The sequence below is a fragment of the Eubalaena glacialis genome, chromosome 8, assembly GCF_028564815.1.
Source record: "Eubalaena glacialis isolate mEubGla1 chromosome 8, mEubGla1.1.hap2.+ XY, whole genome shotgun sequence".
Classification (NCBI taxonomy): domain Eukaryota; kingdom Metazoa; phylum Chordata; class Mammalia; order Artiodactyla; family Balaenidae; genus Eubalaena; species Eubalaena glacialis.
In genome coordinates, this window is record NC_083723.1 from 20,913,841 (window position 1) to 20,939,106 (window position 25,266).

A 25,266-nucleotide genomic window follows, 5' to 3' on the forward strand; every position below is an offset into this window, starting at 1 on the left:
ACATGTAGCACTTGTTAGATTTGGCATAATGAGAACTGAATCAACAACTTGAAAAGCTCAGTTAGAAAATAGAAAACTTGAATAGTTCTTAGAGATGGTGCCTAAATGAGGGTTAAAGTTCTGGCCTTTGGTAACTTATTATAGCTCCTTTCCAGCATGAGTTCATTTATTCATTCATCAAATATCTGATGAGCACTTATTATGTGTCAAGCAGTTATAATTGATGTTGATACTATGATGACACCGTCTTTGCCTTCAAGAATCTGCTGGTTAACGATGGAGAATGACAAGAAAACAGGCCAGTGAAACACTTTAAGATGGGTACTAGGACAAGAAGGTACCAAACAGGTGGTCAAGGAAGGCTTTCTGGATCTAGTGGGATTCAGCCAGGTGAAGCAGTGTGTGTATGGGATTAGAGATGAGAGAGATCAGGGAGCATTGAGAGAGTGTAGAGATCCAGAAAAGTGAGGTTTAATGAGCCAGAGGAAGGAAGGGGCAGGTCTTGAAGAGCATTATATATCTTGCTACCTTAAAAGTGACTCTGATCCTGAGTCACTTTTGCTCAGGAGGCTGAGAGAACACTAGAGGTAGAGACAAATTGAGTCTTTTGCATAATCCGGGTGAGAGCATGGGCCTTGAACTAGAAGAGATGGTGGGAATAGAAGAAGGTAGATTAAATGAACCAACATTTAGGAGGTAAGATTGGCTGTTGCCTGTTGAGTATTGATTATATGTTGGAGGTGGAAGAGGAGGAGTAAGGGTTAATACATGTCCTGGTTTCTTGCATGGAATACTGGATGGGTGATGGCATTATTCAGTGAAATAGAAAACAAAGGAAGAGGAAAAGGCTAGGGAAGAATGATTTCAGTTTAGGGCATGTTGAGTGCATTGAGATACTCAGATGAAGATACTCAGTAGGTGACTTTACTTTGATGTACAAGTCTGGAGTTGAGTGGGATCATCACAGAGTCGTCTACATCTCAATGGCAAGTAGTGGAGATCCGCCGGGGAGAGTATAGAGCAAGGAGGGTGGAGATGGGACACTGGCAAACACTAGTACTTAAGGCACTGACAGAGGAAGTGGAGCCTGAGGAGGAGTGACCCAAGCAGGTAGGAAGAAAATCAGTAAGGCTTTTGGAAGCCGAGGGAAGTGTCACAGTAAAAGGAGCATTGGAACCTTAGCACCAGATTGCATTGATTAAGGAAGCAAGGAAAAGTGAGGAATGAGATGGGTCAGCAGCAGCTTAAAGAAGCATGAGAAGTATTGATACTTTCCAATTCTTGTTCATCCAGGCACATCACAATATTCCATTCTAAGCATAATCTCTAGTTATATCAGGTTTTGCTGAACTTCCTGTTTCTTAACACACTGTCTTTTTTACAGTTTGGCACACACTAAATAGAACAGGCAGCCTAACAAAGGGATTTTGTCATTATATAGAATTTCTTGATTCTTCAGTGGTTCTGTGAGGAATCATTGTTTTATATCATCCAGAGGCCTTCTGCACCATCACCTTGCTTCTGTTTTGAGCCTCCATCCATTTAGTAATGCCTCTTTATCGCTGGCTGGCCAGGGAAAGCCTTGCACGGTGCCCGGGGAATGTGCTTGTCGGTGGCCAGGAGGCCATACAGTCAACTTAAGAACCTCAAGGACTTCATGCTTGGTAGTTGTGTTTATGGATGTACTCTTGAGTGCCAGTAGAGATGATGAAAATGTTTGTGTTCATACTTCTAGACCTGGAATCACTTTTCTGACAATGAGGCAGAACGTGTTAAAATGATGGAGGAAGTGGAAAAACTTTGTGATCGGCTTGAACTAGCGAGGTATAACTGTAGAGCTGCTGTTGAAGTCTTCTTTTGGGCTTAGGATGAAGTTTCATCCCCTTTTTTCCTTTAAGTTTACAGTGCTTGAATGAAACACTCACATCGTCTACAAAAGAAGTAGGAAAGGCTGCTCTGGAGAAACAGGTAATAGAAGAACACATCACTTCTACCTGTATTTAGCATTTAATTCTGCTTTAGTATTGCTTTCACCTCAGTGTTTCCCCACGTAACATGTAAGTTACTGTAGGGGCAAAGAGTGTCTCATTTCTCTTTGGGTTGACTTAAATTGGATTTAAATGTGTATAGTTGTTACCGTATATAGTTTGATTTGTGGTTATCTAGCACATTAATCATAGATTTTTCAGAATCACTGTTAGAAAAAAATCATTGTGTTGACTACTCCTTGAGCATTTTTGTTGGATAATAACATTTAGAACCAAAAGAGATTTTTATTCTGTCTAGTCTACACCTTTTATTTTACAGATGAGGAAACAGGCCCAGAAATTCAATTCAGTGCAACAAGTGTTAGTACCTACCGTATATAGCCCCGTGCCTAGGTGATTTGGAGAAAAGCCTAATGCTATTGCTGCCACAAAGGAGTTCAGGAACAGTTATGCTAAAGAGAAAAGGCCTAAGGGCCAAAAGATGGAGGGCCCCCAGTGAATGCTGTAGGTTAGAGAGGAAGTGCCAACACCAGGTTGGAGTGGTCAGGGAGGCTTAGTGAAGGGTTTGAGCCAGTTTTGAAGGACGACAGTGTTAAATGAAGGTCAGGGGAGCAGCGTAAAATACAGGTAGGAGTAGAAAGTGAGGGGGAGAAGAAGCGGGAGATTAACTTGGTTAAGAAGAGTAGAGCCAAATTAAGCGGGTTTTGAATACCAAGATGACCAGTTTCCATTACCACAGATCTCTGAGTAGCACAGGGCTAAGACTGTGCTGTTAATCTGGCATTTGTAGACAAGAGGCATTGGATGAGTGTAAGTGACTAGTGTAAGAATCTCACTGGAAGGACTTGGACTGAGTGATAATGGGAGTCACTGAAATCTTTGGGACCTGGTGACTGGTGCTAAGGGACTGAAGTGGGGAAGTGAGTCAGAGATGACTCCAAGATAGCAACTGACACAGCAACAACATCAAGTAAAGATTTTTCTTCCACTTGTGCATGTTTGAAGGTACACTGGAAGTGACAGTGTAAAAGGTAGAACTTCAAGATAAACCAAAGGCCACTTTGCTGTGCTTTTACCTTTTTGTAGAGAGTAAATGACATTATCTGCGAAAGAGTGGGTATGAGCTTTGAAATGGCCTTGTGGGTGAATAACCCACTGACTGTAGATTTGACAAGTAGTGTCCAAGGCAAATAGAGATCATATGATAGGAATACAGGGTAGGTCAGGCCAAGGCTGGTTCTTGTTCCTCAAGCAGAGATATGCAGCCTGGAAGCCAGATTGAAAAGGCTGATTGTGGTTTTGGGGTTGGCCTGGGGGAGTGTAGGGTCCTTGCCTGGATGATGCTGAGGGTCGAGAACCACAGCCAGCAAGGGAGTGCAGAGTAGTAAGATGCTTTAAGTCCCTGACTTACCTATGATATTTGTGTAGATAGAAGAAATAAATGAGCAAATTAGAAAAGAGAAAGAGGAAGCTGAGGCTCGTATGCGACAAGCATCTAAGAATGCAGAGAAATCAACTGGCGGAGGTGGAAATGGCAGTAAACACTGGTCAGAAGATGATCTGCAATTACTAATTAAAGCTGTGAATCTCTTCCCTGCTGGAACAAATTCAAGGTATTGGTTCTAATGAAACTTCTCTTCAACACATACTGGAGCCTAGGGATAATGTAGACATCCAACTAGCAGCATGTTACAGCAAACTTCCAGAGATGTGCTTGGATCTAGACACTAAGTTCTGTGCAGAGAAAAGTGTGAAAAGCAGAGTGCATTTTGAACCTGCTAGTCTTAGCAGCTTATACCAACACACATATGTATATCCATACATACAGTAGGATGCTTCATCAATTTCTCAGGAAATTAAGGATCGTAAGACATAAACCTTGACTCTCATGTTGGCTTATTCCATTGTGGCTTACACTAGGCACTAGGTTTTGTGCTCCATAGTTTCTCTTTCAGTCTTAATCCTTCTTTGTTGCTTCCAACCTCAAACTGGAGCTCACTGCAGAGTCTGAGCTGAGAACTCAAAGAAACCTTAGAGATCCAGCCTCCCTTATTCTGTATATGAGGAAACTAAGGTTCTGTTTTCAGAATGATCTGTCTCCTTAAGTATGTGTCCAAATGGCAGTATACACAAATGTGTGCTTTTATTTCTGTTGATTTTTACACAGAATCAGTAAGGTTTTGTACAAACTTGAAACCAAGATTATACACAGTTGATTTAAACATATGAAAAGCAAAAACCATAGTCCAGGCAGTAGTAATAATTAGACCACCAATTTAGAGCTAATTCTTTAGATATTATAGCTAACCCTTCTGCATTAAAAATGTGGGATCATTCTGGGTTTTGTTTGGAGTTTTTCGTTATTTTTGTATCGGTTGCTCTAGATGGGAAGTTATTGCTAATTACATGAACATACATTCTTCTTCTGGAGTCAAGAGAACCGCCAAAGATGTTATTGGCAAAGCAAAGAGTCTTCAAAAACTTGGTGAGTTAGTTTTGCCAAATCAATTTTTTTGCTACCTTGAATACATATTTTAAAAATAATCTATGCAATTTAATGAAAGACTAAATGAGATGATCTGTATTATATTAAAGTTTTTTCCCCTTCTCAGACCCTCATCAAAAAGATGACATAAACAAAAAGGCTTTTGATAAGTTTAAAAAAGAACATGGCGTGGTGTGTCAAGCAGACAATGCAACACCTTCAGAACGATTTGAAGGTAATGAAATTTTATTTTTCTATGAGTAGAAAATGCTAACCATGTATCTGTGTGAGAGTATACAAGATCTACGGTCTACATTCACAATGATTGGAATAGAAAGCATTTAGCAGACTGAAAGGTATAAAGCAGATGTTTTCAGGACAGATTTACTTCAGCACCACTGAGAATTACAGTTCTTCCATTTCATATGCCATGAGGGGAGGGGTTGTGTTAGTTTTGTTCACCAGATTTTACAAATCAGTATTAAAGGATATTGGGACAATTGAAATTTGAATAAGGTCTGTAGACGAGATAATTTTTTATCAAGGTTGATTTCCTGATTTTGAAAAATACACTATATATAAGGAAAGGTCCTTGTTTTTAAGCGAAGACAGGAGTAAAGGGGCAGCATGCCTGCAACTTACGTGGTTCAGAACAAGTTAGTTATACAGACACAATTTGTTGTGCTGACATGTCTTGGGTGTTCTAGTTAATTTGATTACTCTGGACCAGTATGTTTCAAATGCAAATTATGACTCAGAAGTGGGTCATGAAATCAGTTTAATGGGTCATGAATAGAAAATATCAGAGAGCATTACAGCTATTACATAAGTGGGTATTTGTGAAACTTTTGTTCATGTGTATAAGTGTCTGGGATGTGACCTTTTTTTCCTCACTGTGAGTTGCTGACAAAAGTTTGAAAAGTTCTCTTTCACTACATGCATTTGTGAGCCACCAGTCCTTTTCTCCCTAAACTAAGCTAATCTTGGATATGCTTTCCAGATCACAGTGCCAAATGTATGTTTTGGGATTAACTGACAGCCTTGACTTTTCATGATGTCCTGTCCCTGTCTTAACAGTCCCACTTTTCCTGTGTTCTTGGTCTGGTTCATTATCCCAAAATTTCAATTTGAAAATATTAGGAGAGACTTAACAATGTTCTATAAAGAGGAAAAAATCATTCTGCATTTGCAAGTTGCATTTGCAAAATCGGGTGACTTTTGTCTAGGCTGGGCATTATTTTGGCTCTTTTAAGAAAGATAAGTAACAAAGTGGAAATTTCAGAAGGAGATAATTCTCTTGCCCCTTACGCCGTCCACAAAAATCAGACACGTTCAGATATTACTGCGTTATTCTCAGCCCTTTCTTGTGGGACTAGTTTCCGTGCTGGAGGCAGACACTGATGGTTGTGCTTTCTGGCAGATGGGTGACCCTGTGAGGGCAGGAGTGATATGGTACTTGGGCCTGACTCCTTTACCTCTTTTTACGGATTTAATGGGCAGGTCCCTCTCTCTTCAACTGCTCCAGTAAACAGCAAGCTGGCCGCGTTTTTTAGAATAGTGATTTCTCATAGGAATTTTACATGTTTCATTCATTTTGGTATTGTGAAGTCCCTGGATAATAACAGCAGATAATAAGTAGCAGATAATAATTATATGTCAGTTCCATCTTTTTTCCAAGAGAGAGGAAATGAATTAAATCAATGGTGTTAAATGGGGCTTCAAACTAATAAAAGGAAATTCCACTAAGGGGTTCCTGGAATTTAAAAGCTGATTTCAAAAAAAGCTTCAGTCTTTAATCTGTCTTCAAATACGAGTTCTCTGCTTTGTTCTAAGTAAGGTGTGTTGTTTTTCAACTTGTTCACTGTGTCTGTGAGTGTGTTTTTAATTGGGAAATAACTTAGATTTCTAGGCTTTACTTTGTACCTGATCTCACAGGATACAATTTCAAGAGGTCGCCTCACTACTGGTAGGATAGGTGCCACTGTGTTTTCACTGCATGATCTGAAATAACTAAGCTGTCAGTAATCCATTAACTTAGAATAACCAAATCAGCTTTTTAACCATTTTAACATTTTCATTTTCCTACAGAAGTGGGATGTGTACTTCTTACATCCTTAGGAAGGAATATATTTGTTTCTGATACATGTATGAGGTGTTCTATCAAACATTAAAGGTCTGGTTTAGTAGAGATGTACAGCGTAGGCTCCACAAGATTTTAGTGGACGTGGTGACAGTGCCACACTGGAAATGGAATCTAATCTCACCTTGGCTCTACAGCATTGAAACCATGGGAGCTTGGCTTAGCTTCGTTAAACTTATTTCTTCCAGTGTAAAACGAGAATGGTTTCCAGGCTCTCATCGAGCTAAAAGTTTTTAAGTAGGAGGCAGCTCTTTTCCCTATGCTATAAGGAACTAGATTTATCAGAAATCTTAAATGATTTGTGATTGTGGTTTTGAACCCAAACAGTTCAACTGTGTATGTTAAATCTGATCTTTTTTTAAAAAGTCTGGTGAATATAAGATTAGATTGTGATAGACCAGAAATACAAAGCATATTGTGCTTTAAAAAAGTCTCATATTTCTCTGGGATGTGAGCTATCTAAAGTTTTTTCCCTGATTCATACCTAGAGGTATATATGTGCATCTAATTTGGTCTGTTCAAGATTGCACATCACAGATTCAAATGGGCACTTACCAAGATGTGTACCAAAAGACTCATCTGGGAAGGTGTTCCAGGACAGTTTTCTATCAATTAGGATAAAATTTTCCAAACAAAATTTTTTCTTAAACAGGTCCATGCACAGATTTCACCCCTTGGACAACAGAAGAACAGAAGCTTTTGGAACAAGCTTTGAAAACGTACCCAGTAAATACACCTGAAAGATGGGAAAAAATAGCAGAAGCAGTGCCTGGCAGGACAAAGAAGGACTGCATGAAACGATATAAGGTTGTAGATCTTTAGTGTATAGATTCCATTATCATTTAAATTATGTTTTTGTGCTTATTCAATACCACAGTAGTCGTGGGGCCAATATTAGAAATAACCAACCTTAGAAACTTTCCAGCTCTGGCAGTTACTAGAGAAAATCAACCTTTTCAGTATAGATTTATCCCAGTTTGGATGTTTTACATACTTATACCAAACACTAGAAATGTCTGCAAATTCTGACAACTTCTTGGTGTAAGTAACGTCTTTCTCCCTCCCTAGGAACTTGTCGAAATGGTGAAAGCGAAGAAAGCTGCTCAAGAGCAAGTGCTGAATGCAAGTAGAGGCAAGAAATGACTTATGACAATCTTTGTTGTGTGTGCATTTTTATAATAAAACTAAAAATACTGTACAAAATTTTATTCTTAAAACTATACTTAAAGTGTGTTGTTCCAGTATAATTTCTCAGAGCTCAGAGATCTACCATTCATTGTGGTGGTCTTATTCTTTCAAAGTCTGAGATAGTATTTCATTCATATTTACCAGTATAGATGTTCATTTTTTTTTTTCTTTAGGACTTGCAGGTCTCGGTTTTATAAATATATATGTTCAAAATATGTTTATTAGGAGCATTTTAATCATGAAGCCAGCACATGTTACTGCAAATCTGGCTAAAATCTGGTAGCTGCTCAATGGGACCTAGGATTAAAAGAAAAGACAGTTAAAACTAAATAGAAGGAAGGTCCTTAGCCAACTTTCTGCATAGGAGAAAAGGAGCCAGGCTTACCAACAGCAGCAACAGCTGGACTCTTATCATAAATATATTTGGTACACACTTCTCGAATTATCTCAGCATTTACAGCCTGAAAAATTGAAGACACAAGCATTCAGAGCTTTTTGTAGTAGTGAAGACATTCTATACCTGGGACGTTTTAGAGCTAAGGCAAGATTTATGATGCATATCTCTATCTCCAGGTGTTGTAACAAGCATCATTTTACACAAGGCCCAATAGTATCTAAGGACTACTTACATCAATTCTTGCTTCAAGCTCAGGGATGGGAATTCTTCGATTATAGCATAACATTTGCCTACCAATATCTTCACAGATGGGAGTGGAACCTGTTTTAAAGAAACGGGGACACTAAGTACTGGAACGTAAGTCAACCATGTGAAAATAGGACTTATGTCTTTAGTTCTTTTACCATCAAGTTGCAGCAACATGTTTGTTTTCAGAAGATTCTTGGCTCGTGCAACTTCACTTTCAGTGACACTTGTACAGAGTCGCATCCTAAAAACCGTTTGGAAAAATCAAATGTCAAAGTAGTTTGAAAATGTTATGCGTTTCATGAGTTAATGACCTAAAGAAAGAAAGGATGCTATATTCTATGTATTACACCACAATGTACAAGTGATTATGATTTCAATTTAGTAAAAAGCTGAAATTACTAATGATCCCAACAGTTAAGCAAATGTTAAAATATTACTGATTATTTTCCTGGTAGTGTTAATTTCTCAAAAATGATATGGTTAGCAGAGATTCAATACAATATAAAAATAGGCTGACCGCATTTTGAGAAATGCTACAGTCATTTTGAAAATTCATGAATCCCCATCTGATAGGATCTGACTTGCTAGGGGATAGATAGGTCAGTGGGTCATTGGTTTCTCAAAAGAATGCAGCTGAGTCTAACTTAAACCTAATAATTAATGATTACACTCCAACTAGACTTAGAGAGATGTAAGCCATTTAAGAATGGTGGAGGAAAGGGACCAGAGCTAAATAAAAGTTTTCCAAGAAGCTTTGGGCCCTTCTGCCTGTCTCAAGGTACTAGTTTTCACTAAAACACTACATTTTTCTTTTAGCAATGGCAACTTCAGGTTCATTTTCATAACACAGCCTTTCCAAGCCAGATAACTTTTAGAAATATTTCCTAGAATTCTAGTTGGCATTTAAACATTTTTAGCTTTTAAGATCTTCTTTCTGAAGTAATCTGCTTCTTAATGATTGATTAAGAATTTTCTATAGTATAAATCAGCTTCACATGAGACTTAGAAGAAACATCTGTGATCTTTAAAAACACGGCAATAACTGCTACTACTTAAGTCTTGTTCTCTTAATAAAATGCTAATAACATCACCATAAAAAATTAATCAGCATCAACAGTGTAAAAAGAAACTAGTCTAAAGTGGGAATTCTAAGCATGATTTAAATTTTTTCTCACCATTCTTTTTGAACAACATGTAGCATGTCTGCAACAGTGGCTGGTTCACAAACCATATAGATTCCCCATAATCCTGTATCTGTGTAGGAAGTGTTGAAAGACTGGAAGCTATGGCAGAGGTTGCCATGACAGGTGAGCTGGGCCAGCTTGCTAGATAAATTCTGTAAGGAAAAAAAACTGTCCAAGAGAACTGTAGGTATACGTGTCCAAATTACCAGAAAGAAAAATGAGATGTGAAAATCGTGACTGCCTTAAAAGGCTGAGTTTCTCAGTTTTATCCAGCAGTATCTCAATAATAAAGCTAAAATTCACTGAAACTAAGAATTATAGTAATCTCACCAGCCCAATGCATCATCCCCAGAGAAATTCATAATGTTAAAGCAGTGAATCCTTGTAATTAATTTAGTAGCTGCACCCACTTCTAAAATAATACATTTTGATGGACCTAGAGATTATCATACTAAGTGAAGTCAGTGATACCACTTACATGTGGAATCTAAAAAAAAAAAAAGATACAAATGAACTTATTTACAAAACAGAAAGAGACTCACAGACTTTGAAAACAAACTCATGGTTACCAAAGGGGAAATGTGGTTGGGGGAGGGATAAATTAGTAGTTTGGGATTAACATATACACACTACTGTGTATAAAATAATCAACAAGGAACCTACTGTATAGAACAGGAAACTCAATATTCTGTAATAAACTAAATGGGAAAAGAATCTGAAAAAGAAAGAATGGATATATATGTGTATATATAACTGAATCACTTAGCTGTACACCTGAAACTAACACAACACTGTAAATCAACTATACTCCAATATAAAATAAAAATTAAAATTAAAAAAAGGGAAAAATCCAATCAGGCCAAAGCTGTCCCTAAAATTAAAAATGAGTTGACCTCACATGTTGTAGTTCAGGCATGTTCACAGGGTCCCTTGGTCAATCCAGCCCAGCATTCCACTTCTAGCAGTGATTGATGTGAGATATAGTTATGACTTCTAATTCTGTGTTCCAGCTTTGTTTAATAATCATTTATAACCATATCAACCAAAAAATTGAATAACCCATGCCAATATGCTTTGCCAACAACAACAAAAATTTAAAATAATTAGCTATTATCAACCCAATTTGTAGAGCTTTTGGCTGTTTGCTTAAAAAACTGAAATTATATTGCATGTGAAGCCTAAGATACTTGTATGAAATGTATTTTGTCAAAATCTTTGAGTACAAATATATATACACTTTGTATTTTGAAGTAATTTCAGACTACAGACTAGTAACATAAATAGTACAAAGAATTCCCTTTATCCAAATTCCTTAACACCTGTTACTTTACCATCTTTTTTTTTGCTTTATCATTCTCTTTAACATATTTTTCAATTGTTTGAGAGTACAGTGCAGATATCCTTTTTACCCCTGAATACTTTTTAATGTGCACTTCTGAAAAACAAGGAAATTAACCTCAGTACAATTATTAAAATTAGGCTATTAACACTGATATATTACTATTAACAAATCCTTCTATCCTTATTCAAAATTTGGCAATATGGCAAAAGAAAAAAATTGTTTTTTTCTGGCCCAGGATGCAATCCAGGATCAGTTTATATTTTAAGTCAAAATTCATAGTACAGAGTTTCATCTTCTCATTTATTATGGAAATTTACTTTTAAAATCACTTACCATTCCTCCTCCAAAAGAGCGATCCCAGTTGCCAATCAGTGTGTTTGCAACCATGAGACAGATTGTATCTGGATGTGCCCAACCAACAGCTTCAACAGCTATTGCAAGATGTGCCAAAGGCATCTTGTCATCCCTCACTCGAATCTAGTTAGGATAAAGGATACAAAGCTCTAGTTAAGTTTACCACTATATAACATGCTTAACAAGAAACAAACTCACCAGCTCCATTAACTGCAAAGTTAAAATGCCCACCATGACACTCCTTTGTTTTTTAAACAATTAGGCCTCATTACACTGTATAGTCTAGTCCAGAAGAATTTCACCAAAAGATCTCCAACTGAAATAGTCCAGACACAGCCACCAGATAATAACCTGGTCAACAAGCGTTGCATTATTTCACTGGTAGAAATAATCTTTTGTCAGTCTGAATTTTTCTGACTCTCTAAATTTAAGCTAATCTTGACATAACAGGCTTATTTTAATACTGCCAATGCTACAGTCTTAATGCAACTGCCAACATCAGGCTTCTCTCCAGATACAACTATATGAGCATCATCCCTCATGTGGCAAACTAAGCTTCTAGTGAGGCTTAAAGATACAGCTGACACGTAGCAGGTTTTCTACAAGTTCTGGCTTTAACAGCTACCCCCCAGAAATGTACTGTGGGCAGAACTTAGCCAAGAATAAACCTGATTAAAAGTCAAAATTTGGGATGTTTTTAAAATAAAAGATTACTTTTATGCCCTACAATAGGAAAATGGGCATAGTATCAAAGAAAAAGCACAAAAAGACCAAATTATATTTTCCTTAAAACCTTACTTCCTTAGGAAAGAAAAATAGGTGGTTAAATATATGGAACAGGAAAGAATATAAACAACTGAGTCCATCCTCGGTTGGACCCCTTTGGCTTCTTCCATTTTACTGTTAGAAACAGGCACATTTGCTACACACATTCATAAATACAACACAAGAAACCCAAAGGGTTAAACACTAGCTTAGGAGGCTTGCCCTACCTCACTTCCTGTGAATTTGCAGGGAGGCAGAGCTGGTATTTCTCCTTTGTGTGTGGACAAAGAGTCACCAAAATGAAACTTTGCTAACTCAAGCAGTTCATCATGGGAAACTCCTAAATTGAAGAAAAATATGTTATATATCCAGTAGCAGTGCAATGTAAAGCACACAACGAACTGCCAATACTTCTGTTTACAATATGCTCAAGGTGGTATAATGTGATACAGGTTACACATGGACTGCTTGCTCTGACTAAAAGCCTTTTCAAGAGTAAGCTCACAGAGCACGCTTTTTCCCTGGTTATAAGGCTTGGGGCTGCACAGCTTTCTCATTCTGAAGAACAATCACAGTTTTCATAACATACCAATGGATTCACAGATAAGGATAATAAGATAGCTTGAAAATACCATTTTCCATACAGAATCATGCTATATTAAATAACTAAAAGTCCTAGAATGCAAACTAGCAAGAAAAAGTCACTTTCAATTAATTTTTTAAAGTAGAAAAGAATATATCATTTAAAGAAAGCTGGATACAAGATATGCTTCATTCTCTGTGCTCTGCTATCAAAATTCAGGAACAAAATAACCTCATATAAATTTCTGAATAAATTCATAGCTATTCAAACACTCACTACTTGCCATCCAAAACTTAAGAATTACTTAGATTCTATATCCCTTATTTTCCAAACTTGGGATCCAAACAGATTCAGTCAGTTAAAGATACCTAAACTTACAAGACAAATTTAAACATGGGTAAGTGCCTTAAAAAATATCACCACAAGATTTTTTTTTAATGAAACATTCCATTAGAACATAAAAGCACAGCTTACACCCATATTTTCCGAACAAATCTCTGGTATAAAACAAGACAGTGAATGATTACACACGTTTTCACAATCACTATGTAGGAGAGCCGCCTTGGATATCAATCCAGAGGGTGACAAAACAATAGGAAGACCCTGGTGGTACAAGGATGACAAGCAGAGAGTGTAGAACCATGAACATGCACACAGTCCTCAGCACTTAACAACCACTTCCACTGTTTTACTACCTTCACCTATAGCCCTCCTGGTTGGATGTTCCAGATATTCAGCTCCTGCCCCAGCACCACCTCTGCTTACCTCTATCCAGAAGGCGGGGGGGGGGGGGGGGGAGCTGGTAAATTTTATTTTTTTAAATGAAGTTAGGTCTGGCCTATTTCACTGAAGTTAAGATGCCACTGTTGATAAGAAACATCACTTATGTACCAATAAGACAGAATGCTAATTAATCTAGGATAGGCCATTAATTAATTGTAAGATATCCCAACTCTGGTGATGTCAAAATGAACCAATGAACTATGATAAAACCCATTGCATCCATTTGCCACCAACAATGGCAGAGACATCCCAGACAGCTTAGCTGCTGAGGCCCCATCCAACCAATAGTGTTCCCCTTTCCAAGGCAGTTTCAATTGTTGAACCCCAGTCAGCACCAGCCATTTTAGAAACAATGTTACTAACTCAAGATAACTTCAGAGCACACTTATCTGCCACACAAAGGTAACATGTTTTAAGATATTTAACCCTCATTTTCATCTTCTCCATTATTCCCAAGTAATAAGCTCAAAGTCTATCCAGGGCAACTAGAATTTTTACTGTCATTTCTAAAGAGAGAAAAATTAAATTTACACAAAAGAACATTCCATGTATCTTCACTTTGTCCTAAAAAGAGAAAGAGAACACAAAACTGGAAACCTGTACAATTTGCCTAAATTCAGACTACCAGGAAATCTAGCAAAATCTAACGTGAATTTTCTTTCATTCACTGGCTTCAAACATGTTCTCACAAGGAAGGCTTGTCCTGATGTCACTTGCATGTTCAGATTCCCATTAAATATTCTCCTAATCCCCTATATACTTCCCCTTCTCAGTAACTAGATGTTACTGAAAGAACGAACAAATCAAAGAATGAATAAACAACATAACATACTCATACCATGCCTGACCAAGGATGAAGCTGGTTCTCAAGAAGTAATTTAAAATCTCAAGAGATTCCCAAACCGTAGAACACCATCTTCCAAGTGTCATTATCTCCCAGTTCACTCATTTGCCCTTTTCTTACAAGTAAATTCCATTACGTGTGCACACTTATATATTGGAGGGTCACTAAGTTTTCCCATTGAAAAACTCTACTGGGCTTCCCTGGTGGCCAGTGGTTAAGAATCCGCCTGCCAATGCAGGGGACACGGGTTCGTGCCCTGGTCCGGGAAGATCCCATATGCTGCAGAGCAACTAAGCCCATGTGCCACAACTACTGAGCTGGCGCTCTAGAGCCCGCGAGCCACAACTACTGAGCCCATGTGCCACAACTACTGAAGCCCGCATTCCTAGAGCCCATGCTCCACAACAAGAGAAGCCACCGCAATGAGAAGCCTGTACACCACAATGAAGAGTGGCCCCCGCTCACCGCAATGAGAGGAAGCCTGCGTGCAGCAACGAAGACCCAACACAGCCAAAAATAAATAAAAATTAAAAGACAAAAAAAAACTCTACTAAAGAGAAGACAGAGGAAAAGTCTGGTTCCAGGGCTCCACATTGCCCTGACCCAGCACATTTAACAATCTGCTCTCTAAATAAAAACTCTAAAGACATCTTCCAATAGGATCAAACTGATAAGCACATCACTCTGTTTAAAACAGTCACAGAAATTTAAACTAACCTCCAGCAGCAGCAAGTACTATTCTTGGCCCCTTATAATGTGTGGTTATATAATCCACTAAGTCCTTACGATTTATAGATCTGTAAATGGAGTAAGAAAAGCAATATTAAAAGGAAATTTAAAAGCACAGATCCTCACATAATATACCTGAAATTAAATTGGACCTTAAAGGTATTCTAAGTTAAATGCAGTCAGAAATAGGATATATGCAACAAATATCAAAGAATTTCAACATTTATATATCAAAAAAAAAAAAAGATTTAATACCATCACTTGTTTATTCCAGAATTAGCTACAAACCCAGACACCTGGGAGTTAGGTGGGGCTAAAGTGTAGCTTAAGTACAATTTCATTCAGATTATTGGGGGTAAAAAATTACTTTCTGAAACATACTTTTTGAATGTTTGTGAATGTTAATTTTCACAATTCAAATTTTTTCTCAAAAAAAAAAAAAAGAGAATTATACCTACTTGATATTTTCAGTTGGTCCCAAAATTGTCCGTCCAAGTGCAGTATTTTGATAAGCTGTGGCATGAAGATAATCAAAAACAACTTCTTGTAAATTGGTTTCAACTTCCTGCATCTCTCTAAGGATTACTCCACGTTCACGTTCAATCTCTGCTTCTCCCAATGTGCTGTTTTGTATTATATCAGCAAGAATTTCTACAGCTTATTGAAAATAAAACACAAGAAGAAACACTAAAATCTTAAATTTTCTCTATTTAAAATCTATTAAACTAGCATCAGAAACCATGATAGTGACCATCACTCAATACTGACTAAATGATTAAACTGGGAAGAAATGTTTCTATAATTTGATATACCTAAAAGGACTAAATTAAAATGAGAAATGCAATCCCCTGTGGTACAGATGACCTTGAGGAAAACTAAATTTGCCAGAAGTCCCCACAACACTTGTAATGACTCTGCCTACAACCACTTCAAAACGGTCATGGAAATCTGCATATAACTGTATATTGTTCTCTGTGACAATGGTAAGGAGAAAATTATCTTTCTACTCAGAGCACATAGGTACACACACAGAGCCGACATCACTCAAATATTTACTACCCAAGATCCCACAGCAACGAGGCTACTATATTAAGAAGCCAAGAACCATCGTAATCTAATATATAACCCCAATGAACCACTTACAGAATTAGTGTCCTCTCAAATATCTTTCCCCACTTAACTCCAGTTAATGGTCAATGTTGGTTAGATTCTGGTCAATGCTGGTAGATTCTGACCATTAATTAGTAAAGTCACTGATAAATGATGATCCAACAGAGCTGGAGCAGTTAAGATTTGAAAAAAAGGATAGGTACCCCAAAAGAGATAATATGACTATCAAAGGATTAAAAGTGACGCTTGGAAAAACTGATAAAACCCTCAAGTATTTATACAAAAATGACCCTAATTTGCAAAAAGCCACAAGTGAACTAAAGGATATATCATGCTATTAAGCAATTTTATCAGAAAAAGTACATACTTCTCCAAAAAAGGAAAACCTAAACTATCCTTGAAGAATTAGTATATAGTTGCAATCACTATCTAAATTTTAGTCAATATAAAACAAATTTATAAACTTTAGTTTCATTTTGTTACTCTGCTGTAAATTTCTGTTCCTTGTTTTAAGTTCACTTTAAGGTGACTTGTCTCAGAAGCAATAATGTTCAAATACCAAGGACCTCCTGTAATTAATTACCTCTTACAGACTACCCAACATGACAAAACAGACTGCTAGAATAGGCTGGGACTGAGATCCTGGGCAAAAAGAAAAAAATTATCTGTAAAACCATCTCTCCATCTAACACAATGTTGTAAATCAACTATGCTCCAATAAAATTTAAAAACAAAAACAAACAAAAAAACCTATCTGTCCAGACAAGAGAAATAAAGGCCCAGGTGGGTAAGGAAGAGCCCAAAGACAGATGGGAGGACAAGAGATCCTGTGTGAAGACCCTCCTTTATTTGGAAGTAGTAGTCTAGATTGGTACCTTCTAAAGTGGGGATTCATATTTCCCAATATTTATGTTTTACTCAGAATCTTCTCTTTCTAATGTATATGTAATTCTGTATATGTTAGTATAGCAGTACATGTATTTAATTTATACATATACCTATATTGAGGGTATATATTCAAGTCTCTTACTGATAAGAATGCATGATCATAAAAGTTTGAAGACCATTTGTCTAAACATCTAATTATTACCTCACACACCAGGTTTCACCTAACTGAGAGTATAAAAGCCTCAAGCAAATTCCCAAAGTGGGATCTGCTTCAGAGAGCACTTCCATTTTGGATTCCTCAAAGAGCGCCTCTCTTTTCCATTTCCACTCCCACTGGCAGGGACTCTGTCCTTCCCAGCCAGAAGCCAGAAAGAAAAAAAAAAGGTCTTCTAAATTCTCTCTTCCTTTCTCTAGTCCTCTTTTTTGCTTTCTTTGCTGTTCTCTGTGTAAATAAAGGAGAGAGACAGGCTAGAATGAACAGTCCTTTAAAGTAGCCTGGCCTAGCCCTTTGTTCTTAGTGCCTAACTAGTCCTGGGGCAAAAACTATTTCTAGGGAAATCATTAAGAATCTAACCAATGTTTTTTGCAATTCAAACTAACACACCCTCCACTGTTTTCATTTTCATTGGTTTTAATGCAAAAGTTAGGCTACCATGTTATGAAAATTTTACTTTATTTATTTGCAGGTGGTAGGTGTTTTGTTTTGTTGTTGTTTTGACAAAGCAACCTGACACAGTGAATCTGAGTGAGAAGACACGCATTTGAGTCCACAGTAAGCCACTAAGTTATGTGATCCAGGGAAAGTCACAGTCTGGGCTGGGCCTCAATTTCCACAACTGTACGGTGGAGACACTTATCTGATTACTATGCTGATCAAATGAGATGATATATACACAAATTACATATATGCAAAGGTACTTGTGTAAAGTGGCATTCAAACATTATTAATGAAAGCCTATTAGGAATCCAAAATTTCAAAGTAATGAAATTAACTACAACTATACAAGGACCTTAAAGATTAATAGTCTCACCAATTAGCACTAAAACTGCTACATTTTTTGGTTAATTCTCCCACTGGGAAAATGTTTTGTGTAATAACTTTCCCTTAAGATATCCAAAACACTCTACAACACAGTAACTACAAAAAATAGCTATGCTGTCAGAATAATTATTTTACTTCTACAAAATAAAAATAAAATCTATTTTATTTTATTGCTATGAAAACAATCATCAATAATCTTTTAAGTGAACACTTGCTTATTCTGCTTCAGAGTTTTTGTAACAAACAAGGAATAAAAAAAATTGCTCCTAGTCAGAGCAATTAGGCAAGAAAAAGAAATCAAAGGCATCCAAATTGGAAAGAAAGAAGTAAAACTATCACTATTTGCAGATGACATGATATTACATATAAAAAACACTAAAGACTCCATCAAAAAAACTATTAGGACTAATAAACGAATTCAGTGAAGCTGCAGGATACAAAGTCAATAAGCAAAAATCTGTTGTGTTCCTATACACTAATAATGAACTATCAGAAAGAGAAAATAAGTAATCCCATTTACAATTGCATCAAAATGAATAAAATACTTAGGAATAAATTTAATCGAGGAAAACTACAAGACATTAAGGAAAGAAACTGAAGACAACACAAGGAAATGGAAAGATAGTCCATGCTCATGGATTAGAAGAATTAATGTTGTTAAAATGTCCAAGCTACCGAAAGCAATATACAGACTCAATGCAATCCCTATCAAAATTCCAATGGCATTTTTCACAGAAATATAATGAACAATCCTAAAATTCGTATGGAACCAAAAAAGACCCCAAATAGCCAAAGCAATCTTGAGAAAGAAGAACAAAGCTGAAAGCATCATGCTCCCTGATTTCAAACATTACAAAGAATAGTAATCAAAACAGTATGGTACATAAAACCAGGTACTGAATCAATGGAACACAACAGAGAGCCCAGAATAAACCCAAGCATACATGATCAATTAATTTACAACAAAGAACCAAAAATATACAACAAAGAAAGGATAGTCTCTTCAATAAATGGTGTTGGGAAAATCAGCCACATGGAAGAGAATGAAATTGGACACCTATTATACACAAAAATTAACTCAAAATTAATTAAAGGCTTGAACAGAAGGCCTGAAACCATAAAACTGGTAGAAGAAAACTGAGGAAGTAATAAGCTCCTTGACGTAAGTCTTGGTGATGATTTTTTGAATCTGACATCAAAAGCAAAAATAAACAAGTAGAACTATATCAAACTAAAAAGCTTCTGCACATCAACAAAATGAAAATGCAACCTCCTGAATGGAAGACAATATCTGCAAATCATATATCTGATAAGGGGCGAATATCCAAAATATATGAAGAACTCATAGAAACCAACAGGAAGAAAACAAACAATCAGATTAAAAGACAGGCAGAAGATCTAAATAAACATTTTTCCAAAGAAGACACACAGATGGCCAACAGGTACATGAAAAGATTCTCAACATCATTAATCATCAGGGAAGTGCAAATCAAAATGACAATGAGATATCACCCCATACCTGTTAGAATGGCTACTATCAAAAAGACTAGAGACAAGGGTTAGCAAGGATGTGGAGAAAAAGAAACCCTTGTACACTGTTGGTGGGAATGTAAACTGGTGCAGCCACGATAGAAAACAATATGGAATTTCCTTAAAAAATTAAAAATAGAACTACCATACAATCCTGCAATTCCACTTCTGCATATTTATCCAAAGAAAACAAAAACACTAACTTGAAAAGATCTACCTCTGTGTTCACTGCGTTATGTACAACAGTCAAGATATGGAAACAACCTAGGTGTTCATCAATGAATGAATGGATAAAGAAGTTGTGATACACAAATACACACTCACATACAAAGAGAGGCGTATTATTACTCAGCCATAAAAAAGAATGAAATCTTGCCATTTGCAATGGCATGGATGAACTTCAATGGCATTATGCTAAGCGAAAAAGTCAGACAGAGAAATAACAAACATCATATGATCTCTCTTATATGTGGGGAAAAAAAATCGAAAACAAAAAAACACCCAAGCTAATAGATACAGAGAACAGATTGATCATTGCTGGGGCGAGAGGTGGGGGATCAGTGATCTGTATTGGGTTTTTTTTTTTTTTTAGTTTAAATAAATTGAATTTTGAAAAAAATTAGTGGAAAGGACAGTAAGAAAGAAGTGCACTCCAGGATGAGGAACCAGAATGTGCAAATGCAATAAAGAAGCAAGCAAGTTTTGTTCAAAAAGCCCAGCAGTCAATAGATAGAAAATCTGCTCTGACTTGTAGAAATAAAATATTCAGATAACAGGATAGAGAAAAAACAAAAACAAAAAGTAGGCAGTAAAAGTAAATAAATAATAAAACAATTAAAAATGGTTCACTACACAGGTATGGCTCTGGAGGAAGTAATATTTGAATCAAGTGTTAGGGCCTGGTTTGCACAAGTCCTGCAGCCTACAAATATTTTTATCGTTTCTCATATTTGGAGGAAAAAATAAAAACAGGTGCCCTCCCCACCCAAAGTTTGGTTCATTTTTTTCATTTTCTTTCTCAACAAACATAATGTAAACAGCACTAAATTATTTCTGAATTCCTGTGGAGATTACGTATCTGCAGTATAAATAATAACAATACCTCTTGGCAAATCTTTAGAGAATGCTTTGGCATAATATACAGTCTGCTCTCTGGAGGTATAGGCATTGAGATGAGCACCCATGTTTTCAATCTCAAGTTCCAGATCTAACTGGGATCTCTTTTTGGTGCCCTGAAATAAAAGAGAAAAAAAAAAATTATGACCTCTTCCTTTATCCCTCATCTGTTCTAAACACTTCAGACAATGAATATGAGGACATAAGCCTATGTAAGGACCAAATTTGGTTTCTAAAGTACATCAGGCTTCAGAAATAGTGGCATACTTTCAGATGACCCTCACATCCCAAGAGAAAATCCTTGTTTCAGCTCTACAGAGCAATTATCAGTAATTATTTCAGGTAATTATCCTGAAAAAAGGATTTTAAAAATAATAAAAATAAAACATGCTATACTATTATAGTTCTCCTTACCTGAGAATGAGATTTTGTGTTTACTGCCTCTTAAAGAAAAATTCATTAAAAAAAAAAAGTCTTATAACTTGCCTTGAAAGCCATATGCTCCAGAAAGTGAGCTGTTCCATTATTCTTCTCATTTTCATATCGACTTCCAGCATCAATCCAGAGCCCAACCTTAATGCAATCAAGTAAGAATTAAATAAGACATCATCTTCTTTCTTTTGAGGGGATGGGGAAGGGGTAGGGGGCAGTCTTCTTCCTTTTTCTGACAAATGCTTTCCAGCCTTAACATTAAAGTTTTCTTGAGTGGATAGACAGTACAGTCCTATGAACTATGAGATTTAAAAATTTTGGTCATCAGGCTACTGCTGGGTGCCACAAATAGCTACTTGCCAGCTTTACTGACAACCCAGATTCTTAGCCCAATGTGTTACTACAGTCAATTTACAAGTATAGTATAAAGAACATCAGAGACTGTCAGAAAATCTAGGTTCAAATCCTGGTTCTGTCATGTATTAGCTGTGTGACCTTGGACAAAACCATTTAACTTCTCTGATCTTGTTTTTCAACTGTAAAATGGATGTGATGATCCCTGCTACAAAGAACTATTTAAAGATCAAGTAAGACAATATATGTAAAAACATTTGGCACAGAGTAGTCCAGCAAATATATCTCTCTCATTATTATCAACACTACATGACAAAACAGGCTACAAGAACCAGATGTAGACACTTGTGTGGTATGGAAGTATCACACGAAGAGATTCACAAGTGACAGTCACTTGTCAAGGCAAAATAACTGCTGCTACTTTCAACCACCTGCCAACCAACTGAAAAGCTTAAATTAAAATCAACAGTTTGCTCTCTCGCCTAATGAGGGGTCAAACTAAATCACTTACTGTGCATGTTGAGAGCCCAGAGTCTTCAGAGGCCACTCTGAGTCCGTTCTCCAAACAGGTTACGTGCGTTTCAGGGACATTCAGAACAACTTGTGTAGCAGCCTGTGTACTTCTCAATCTGTTTCCTCCAAAATATAGTGACTAGTTGGGGGTGGAGGGAAGAAGCAAAACATATCACTATTCTAATATGAAATGTTGATTAGAAAACCAAATCTATCTCAAAGAGACTCTATAAAGTACTCTTTCCTCCTTAACTTTTATTCCACTGAGACCCACCCCTTTGCTGGCCTATGTTGAGAACATTCCTCAACCAACCACTTTCCTAAAGCCAGCAACATGTCTACAAATGCCCTTTCCTTAAGGAAAATAAACAGTTATTATCATTATCCTGAAAGAAACTACTTTTATTTCAATACTTCTCCTAGAAATGTTTAATATTCACCATAGAGGGCACAAGCGGGGGTGGGTGAGTGAGGGAAGCCAAGAAAGGGAGCAAAAAATAGAAAAATACCTATACACAACGTAGAAATGCTTAAGGTTTCCACCGTTTAAGAAAAGCAAAGTTTTTAAAAAAGGTAGAAAAAGAGAAGGCAGGAAGAAGGGCAGATGCTCAAGATATACTCTGGCTGACTGACTTGTTGGCTATGGACTATTCGCCTGTCCCGTTTTTCTTTTCCTCTAGACAAAGCTAGTCTCGCACGAGAAATATACATATACAGACAAACTTTTCCTTTAGCTACCCCGGGGTTCGCAGGAAGCAGAGCTCATGATGAAGACGCTCAGTTTTAAGAAAAAACAGAACTCGGGGCGGGCGGGGTGGGGTCCTCACTTTTTAATTTCCCCCAATGGCAACCACTGCGATTTTAGTGATCAACACGCACTCTTTATAATGACTCCCGAGTGACTAGGGCAGGGGGCCGGTAAACCAGGGTCATGCCACACGTCACTGGCGGGTCACGCGCTGCGGGGGACCAAAGCCAGCCTAGCGCCGGCGGGAGATAAGCGTCCCCGGCCGCCTGATGCCCCACGGGTCCCGGCTGGGAAGGCCCGACCCGCCGTTGGGGGATGTGTGGATCCGACGCCCGCGGCCCGGCAGGGCGCCCGTGACTCAGGCTCGCCGCGCGGAGTTCTGCAGGAGAGGCCCGGCCTAGCTTGGTCCCGGCGGCACCCAAACAAGGGGAGGGAAGCTCACCCGCCCGGCAGCACCTCCGGCCAGGAGCCTCTCGGTGAAACCGCAGAGCCCCCGCCGCACCGCGGGCAACACCACCGCTCGGGCCACCGCCGCAGCCGCCATCATCTCCCCTCGAGCCTGTGTGAAGGATGTGCTTCCGGGGTCGTGACCTGAGGTCCCAGACGAGAGGGTGGGCCCCACCAAGTGGCCATGATGGGAATGACACTCCTCTAAGCAGTCGAGGAGGGAATCGATCTGGACGTGGTGTGAGCAGTCTAATAACGCGAATTAAGGAGTCTGTAGAAGCCCCTGTATCAGCAGTTACTTCAATTGCCTACGACGTGCAAGGCACAAAAGTAGAAGAATGAAAGGTAACCTGGTACAACATATTATCCCATTGGTGGCCGAAATTGATTGGAAAAAGGGGAATATGATCCATAACTCACTGTCCTTAGAGGAAGCCTCTAGTGGGAGAGAGAGGCGCGGTGAGGGGAGGGAGGGAAGTATCGGTGTTGACCCCTACTCACTTTTCAACACTTTACAGTCTGGCTCATTCCATTCCACAGAAATTGCTCTTGGTGAAGCCACTAATTGCTGAAAGATGGACACTTTATAGACCTTATCATACAGTCCTCTGGGCTGAATTTGACATGGTAAATCTCTGTGAAATTGTCTTTCCTCCTTGTATCTTAAGAGCTCCTCCTCCTTCTCCTAGTCCCTTCTTCTTCACCTTCTTGGGCAGCTCTTTATTCACAGATCTCAGTGAAACTAAAAATCGCAAGCACTGTTCTAACTGTGCTATTCAATATGCTCATTTTACAGATGCAGAAACTGGGGTAAATAACTTTCCTGAGGTCAGGACACTAATAACAGGCTGTGTGGCTCCAAAGCCTTTGCACTTAAACACCACACCATTTTGCCCTGAAAGTTGCTGTTCCGCAGGGTTCTGGACCTGGGCCTGGGCCTCTTCTACTGCACACTCTCCCTGATGGTTTCCACTTTCACTTGAGGCCTTTCCCGTCTACCCAACCAGGCCTCTCTCTTGAGCTCCAGGCCCCCTTAACCACTCAGTGACTAGACAACTACACTTGAGTACCCCATTGGCACCTCAATATCAACGTGTCCAAAATGCGCTTCACTGTCTTGCCCAGGAGTCTATTCCTGTATATTCAATGCAAACCAGCAAATGTTACCTCCATTCAGCAGACATCCAAACCAGAAACCCAGTTGCATCCTCAGCTCCTCCCTTTTTCTCTACTCTGAACATCCAATTGATACACCCCTTTCCTGCCTCTTGAATCTACTCCAGCCCCACTGTCATAGTTTTTGGCCCAAGGGATCTTTTTAGAATGCAACTTTTAGTATGATAGTACCATTATGAAGAACCCCCCAGTAATTTCCCTTGGTCAGGATAAAGTGAAGCCTCCTTAGTATGGAAGATAGGTCCCTCCGTGAGCTGACTCCTACTTATCTTTCCAGACTCATCTCTCTCCACATCTCCCTTCTGCTATGAACCACAGGTTCAGCCCACAAGATCTATTATATAATAAGGACAACCAAGGTTATCCCTTCATGTTTCTAAAACAAATGTGTGTTAACATTAATAAAGAAATACAAACATCATACATATATACAAAAATATTTAGGTATAATCACAGGAAGCACCTGGGAAATTTTAGCACATCTTAATTCAAACTTAGTTTAAGACGTCAGGGAAAATGACAGAATAAAACCTGTGAAAATCCTCCCTTCTTTTCATAAAATAAATGAGAAAACTGGTTTTAAAAATGGCCAGAATCTGGGACTTCCCTGGCGGTCCAGTGGTTAAGACCCCATGCTTCCACTGCAAGGGGCATGGGTTCGATCCCTGGTCAGGGAATGAAGATCCCACGTACCATGTGGCGTGGCCAAAATAAATAAAAAATAAAAATGGCCAGAATCAACATTTTCAAAACTCTGGAAATTAAACAAGTCTTGCAGTAATCTGGGGAGCTCCTTTCCCCCCCCAATAAAAACACCTAAATTGCAATAAGCAAAGGGAGCTTTATAGTGCTTTAACTTTATAGTGTTTAAACTTATAG

The 25,266-nt window shown here is 38.1% G+C and overlaps 2 protein-coding genes across 3 annotated transcripts in view; one reads left to right on the forward strand and one right to left on the reverse strand.

Annotated features, from left to right (window-relative positions):
* The window catches only part of DNAJC2 (DnaJ heat shock protein family (Hsp40) member C2), a 27,310-nt gene extending 19,494 nt beyond the window's left edge, over positions 1-7,816 (forward strand). For both annotated transcript variants that reach the window (XM_061198459.1, XM_061198460.1), the window contains exons 11-17: positions 1,736-1,824; positions 1,899-1,968; positions 3,417-3,601; positions 4,373-4,473; positions 4,601-4,708; positions 7,266-7,420; positions 7,682-7,816. In XM_061198459.1, coding sequence (XP_061054442.1) covers positions 1,736-1,824; positions 1,899-1,968; positions 3,417-3,601; positions 4,373-4,473; positions 4,601-4,708; positions 7,266-7,420; positions 7,682-7,756 — 783 coding nt within the window. In that variant the 3' untranslated portion in view covers positions 7,757-7,816. The remainder of the gene's footprint in view (positions 1-1,735; positions 1,825-1,898; positions 1,969-3,416; positions 3,602-4,372; positions 4,474-4,600; positions 4,709-7,265; positions 7,421-7,681) is intronic.
* PMPCB (peptidase, mitochondrial processing subunit beta) lies at positions 7,805-23,337 on the reverse strand. Its single transcript, XM_061198461.1, has 13 exons — positions 23,207-23,337; positions 22,015-22,155; positions 21,204-21,290; positions 20,704-20,833; positions 15,490-15,688; positions 15,020-15,099; positions 12,320-12,432; positions 11,307-11,450; positions 9,623-9,783; positions 8,603-8,688; positions 8,431-8,519; positions 8,187-8,262; positions 7,805-8,098 (listed from the first exon to the last, which is right to left on the reverse strand). The coding sequence occupies exons 1-13, from the start codon at positions 23,309-23,311 to the stop codon at positions 8,034-8,036; spliced, it is 1,476 nt and encodes a 491-aa protein (XP_061054444.1). The 5' UTR covers positions 23,312-23,337; the 3' UTR covers positions 7,805-8,033.
* Between the last annotated feature and the right edge of the window lie 1,929 nt (positions 23,338-25,266).

Coding starts and splice junctions, on each gene's coding strand:
- PMPCB (XM_061198461.1), bottom strand. CDS start 23,311: ATGATGGCGGCTGCGGCGGTGGCCCGAGCGGTGGTGTTGCCCGCGGTG. Junction 21,291..22,014: donor CTGGGCTCTCAACATGCACA/GTAAGTGATTTA, acceptor GATTGCATTAAG/GTTGGGCTCTGGATTGATGC. Junction 8,263..8,430: donor AGCTTGAAGCAAGAATTGAT/GTAAGTAGTCCT, acceptor TCAATTTTTCAG/GCTGTAAATGCTGAGATAAT.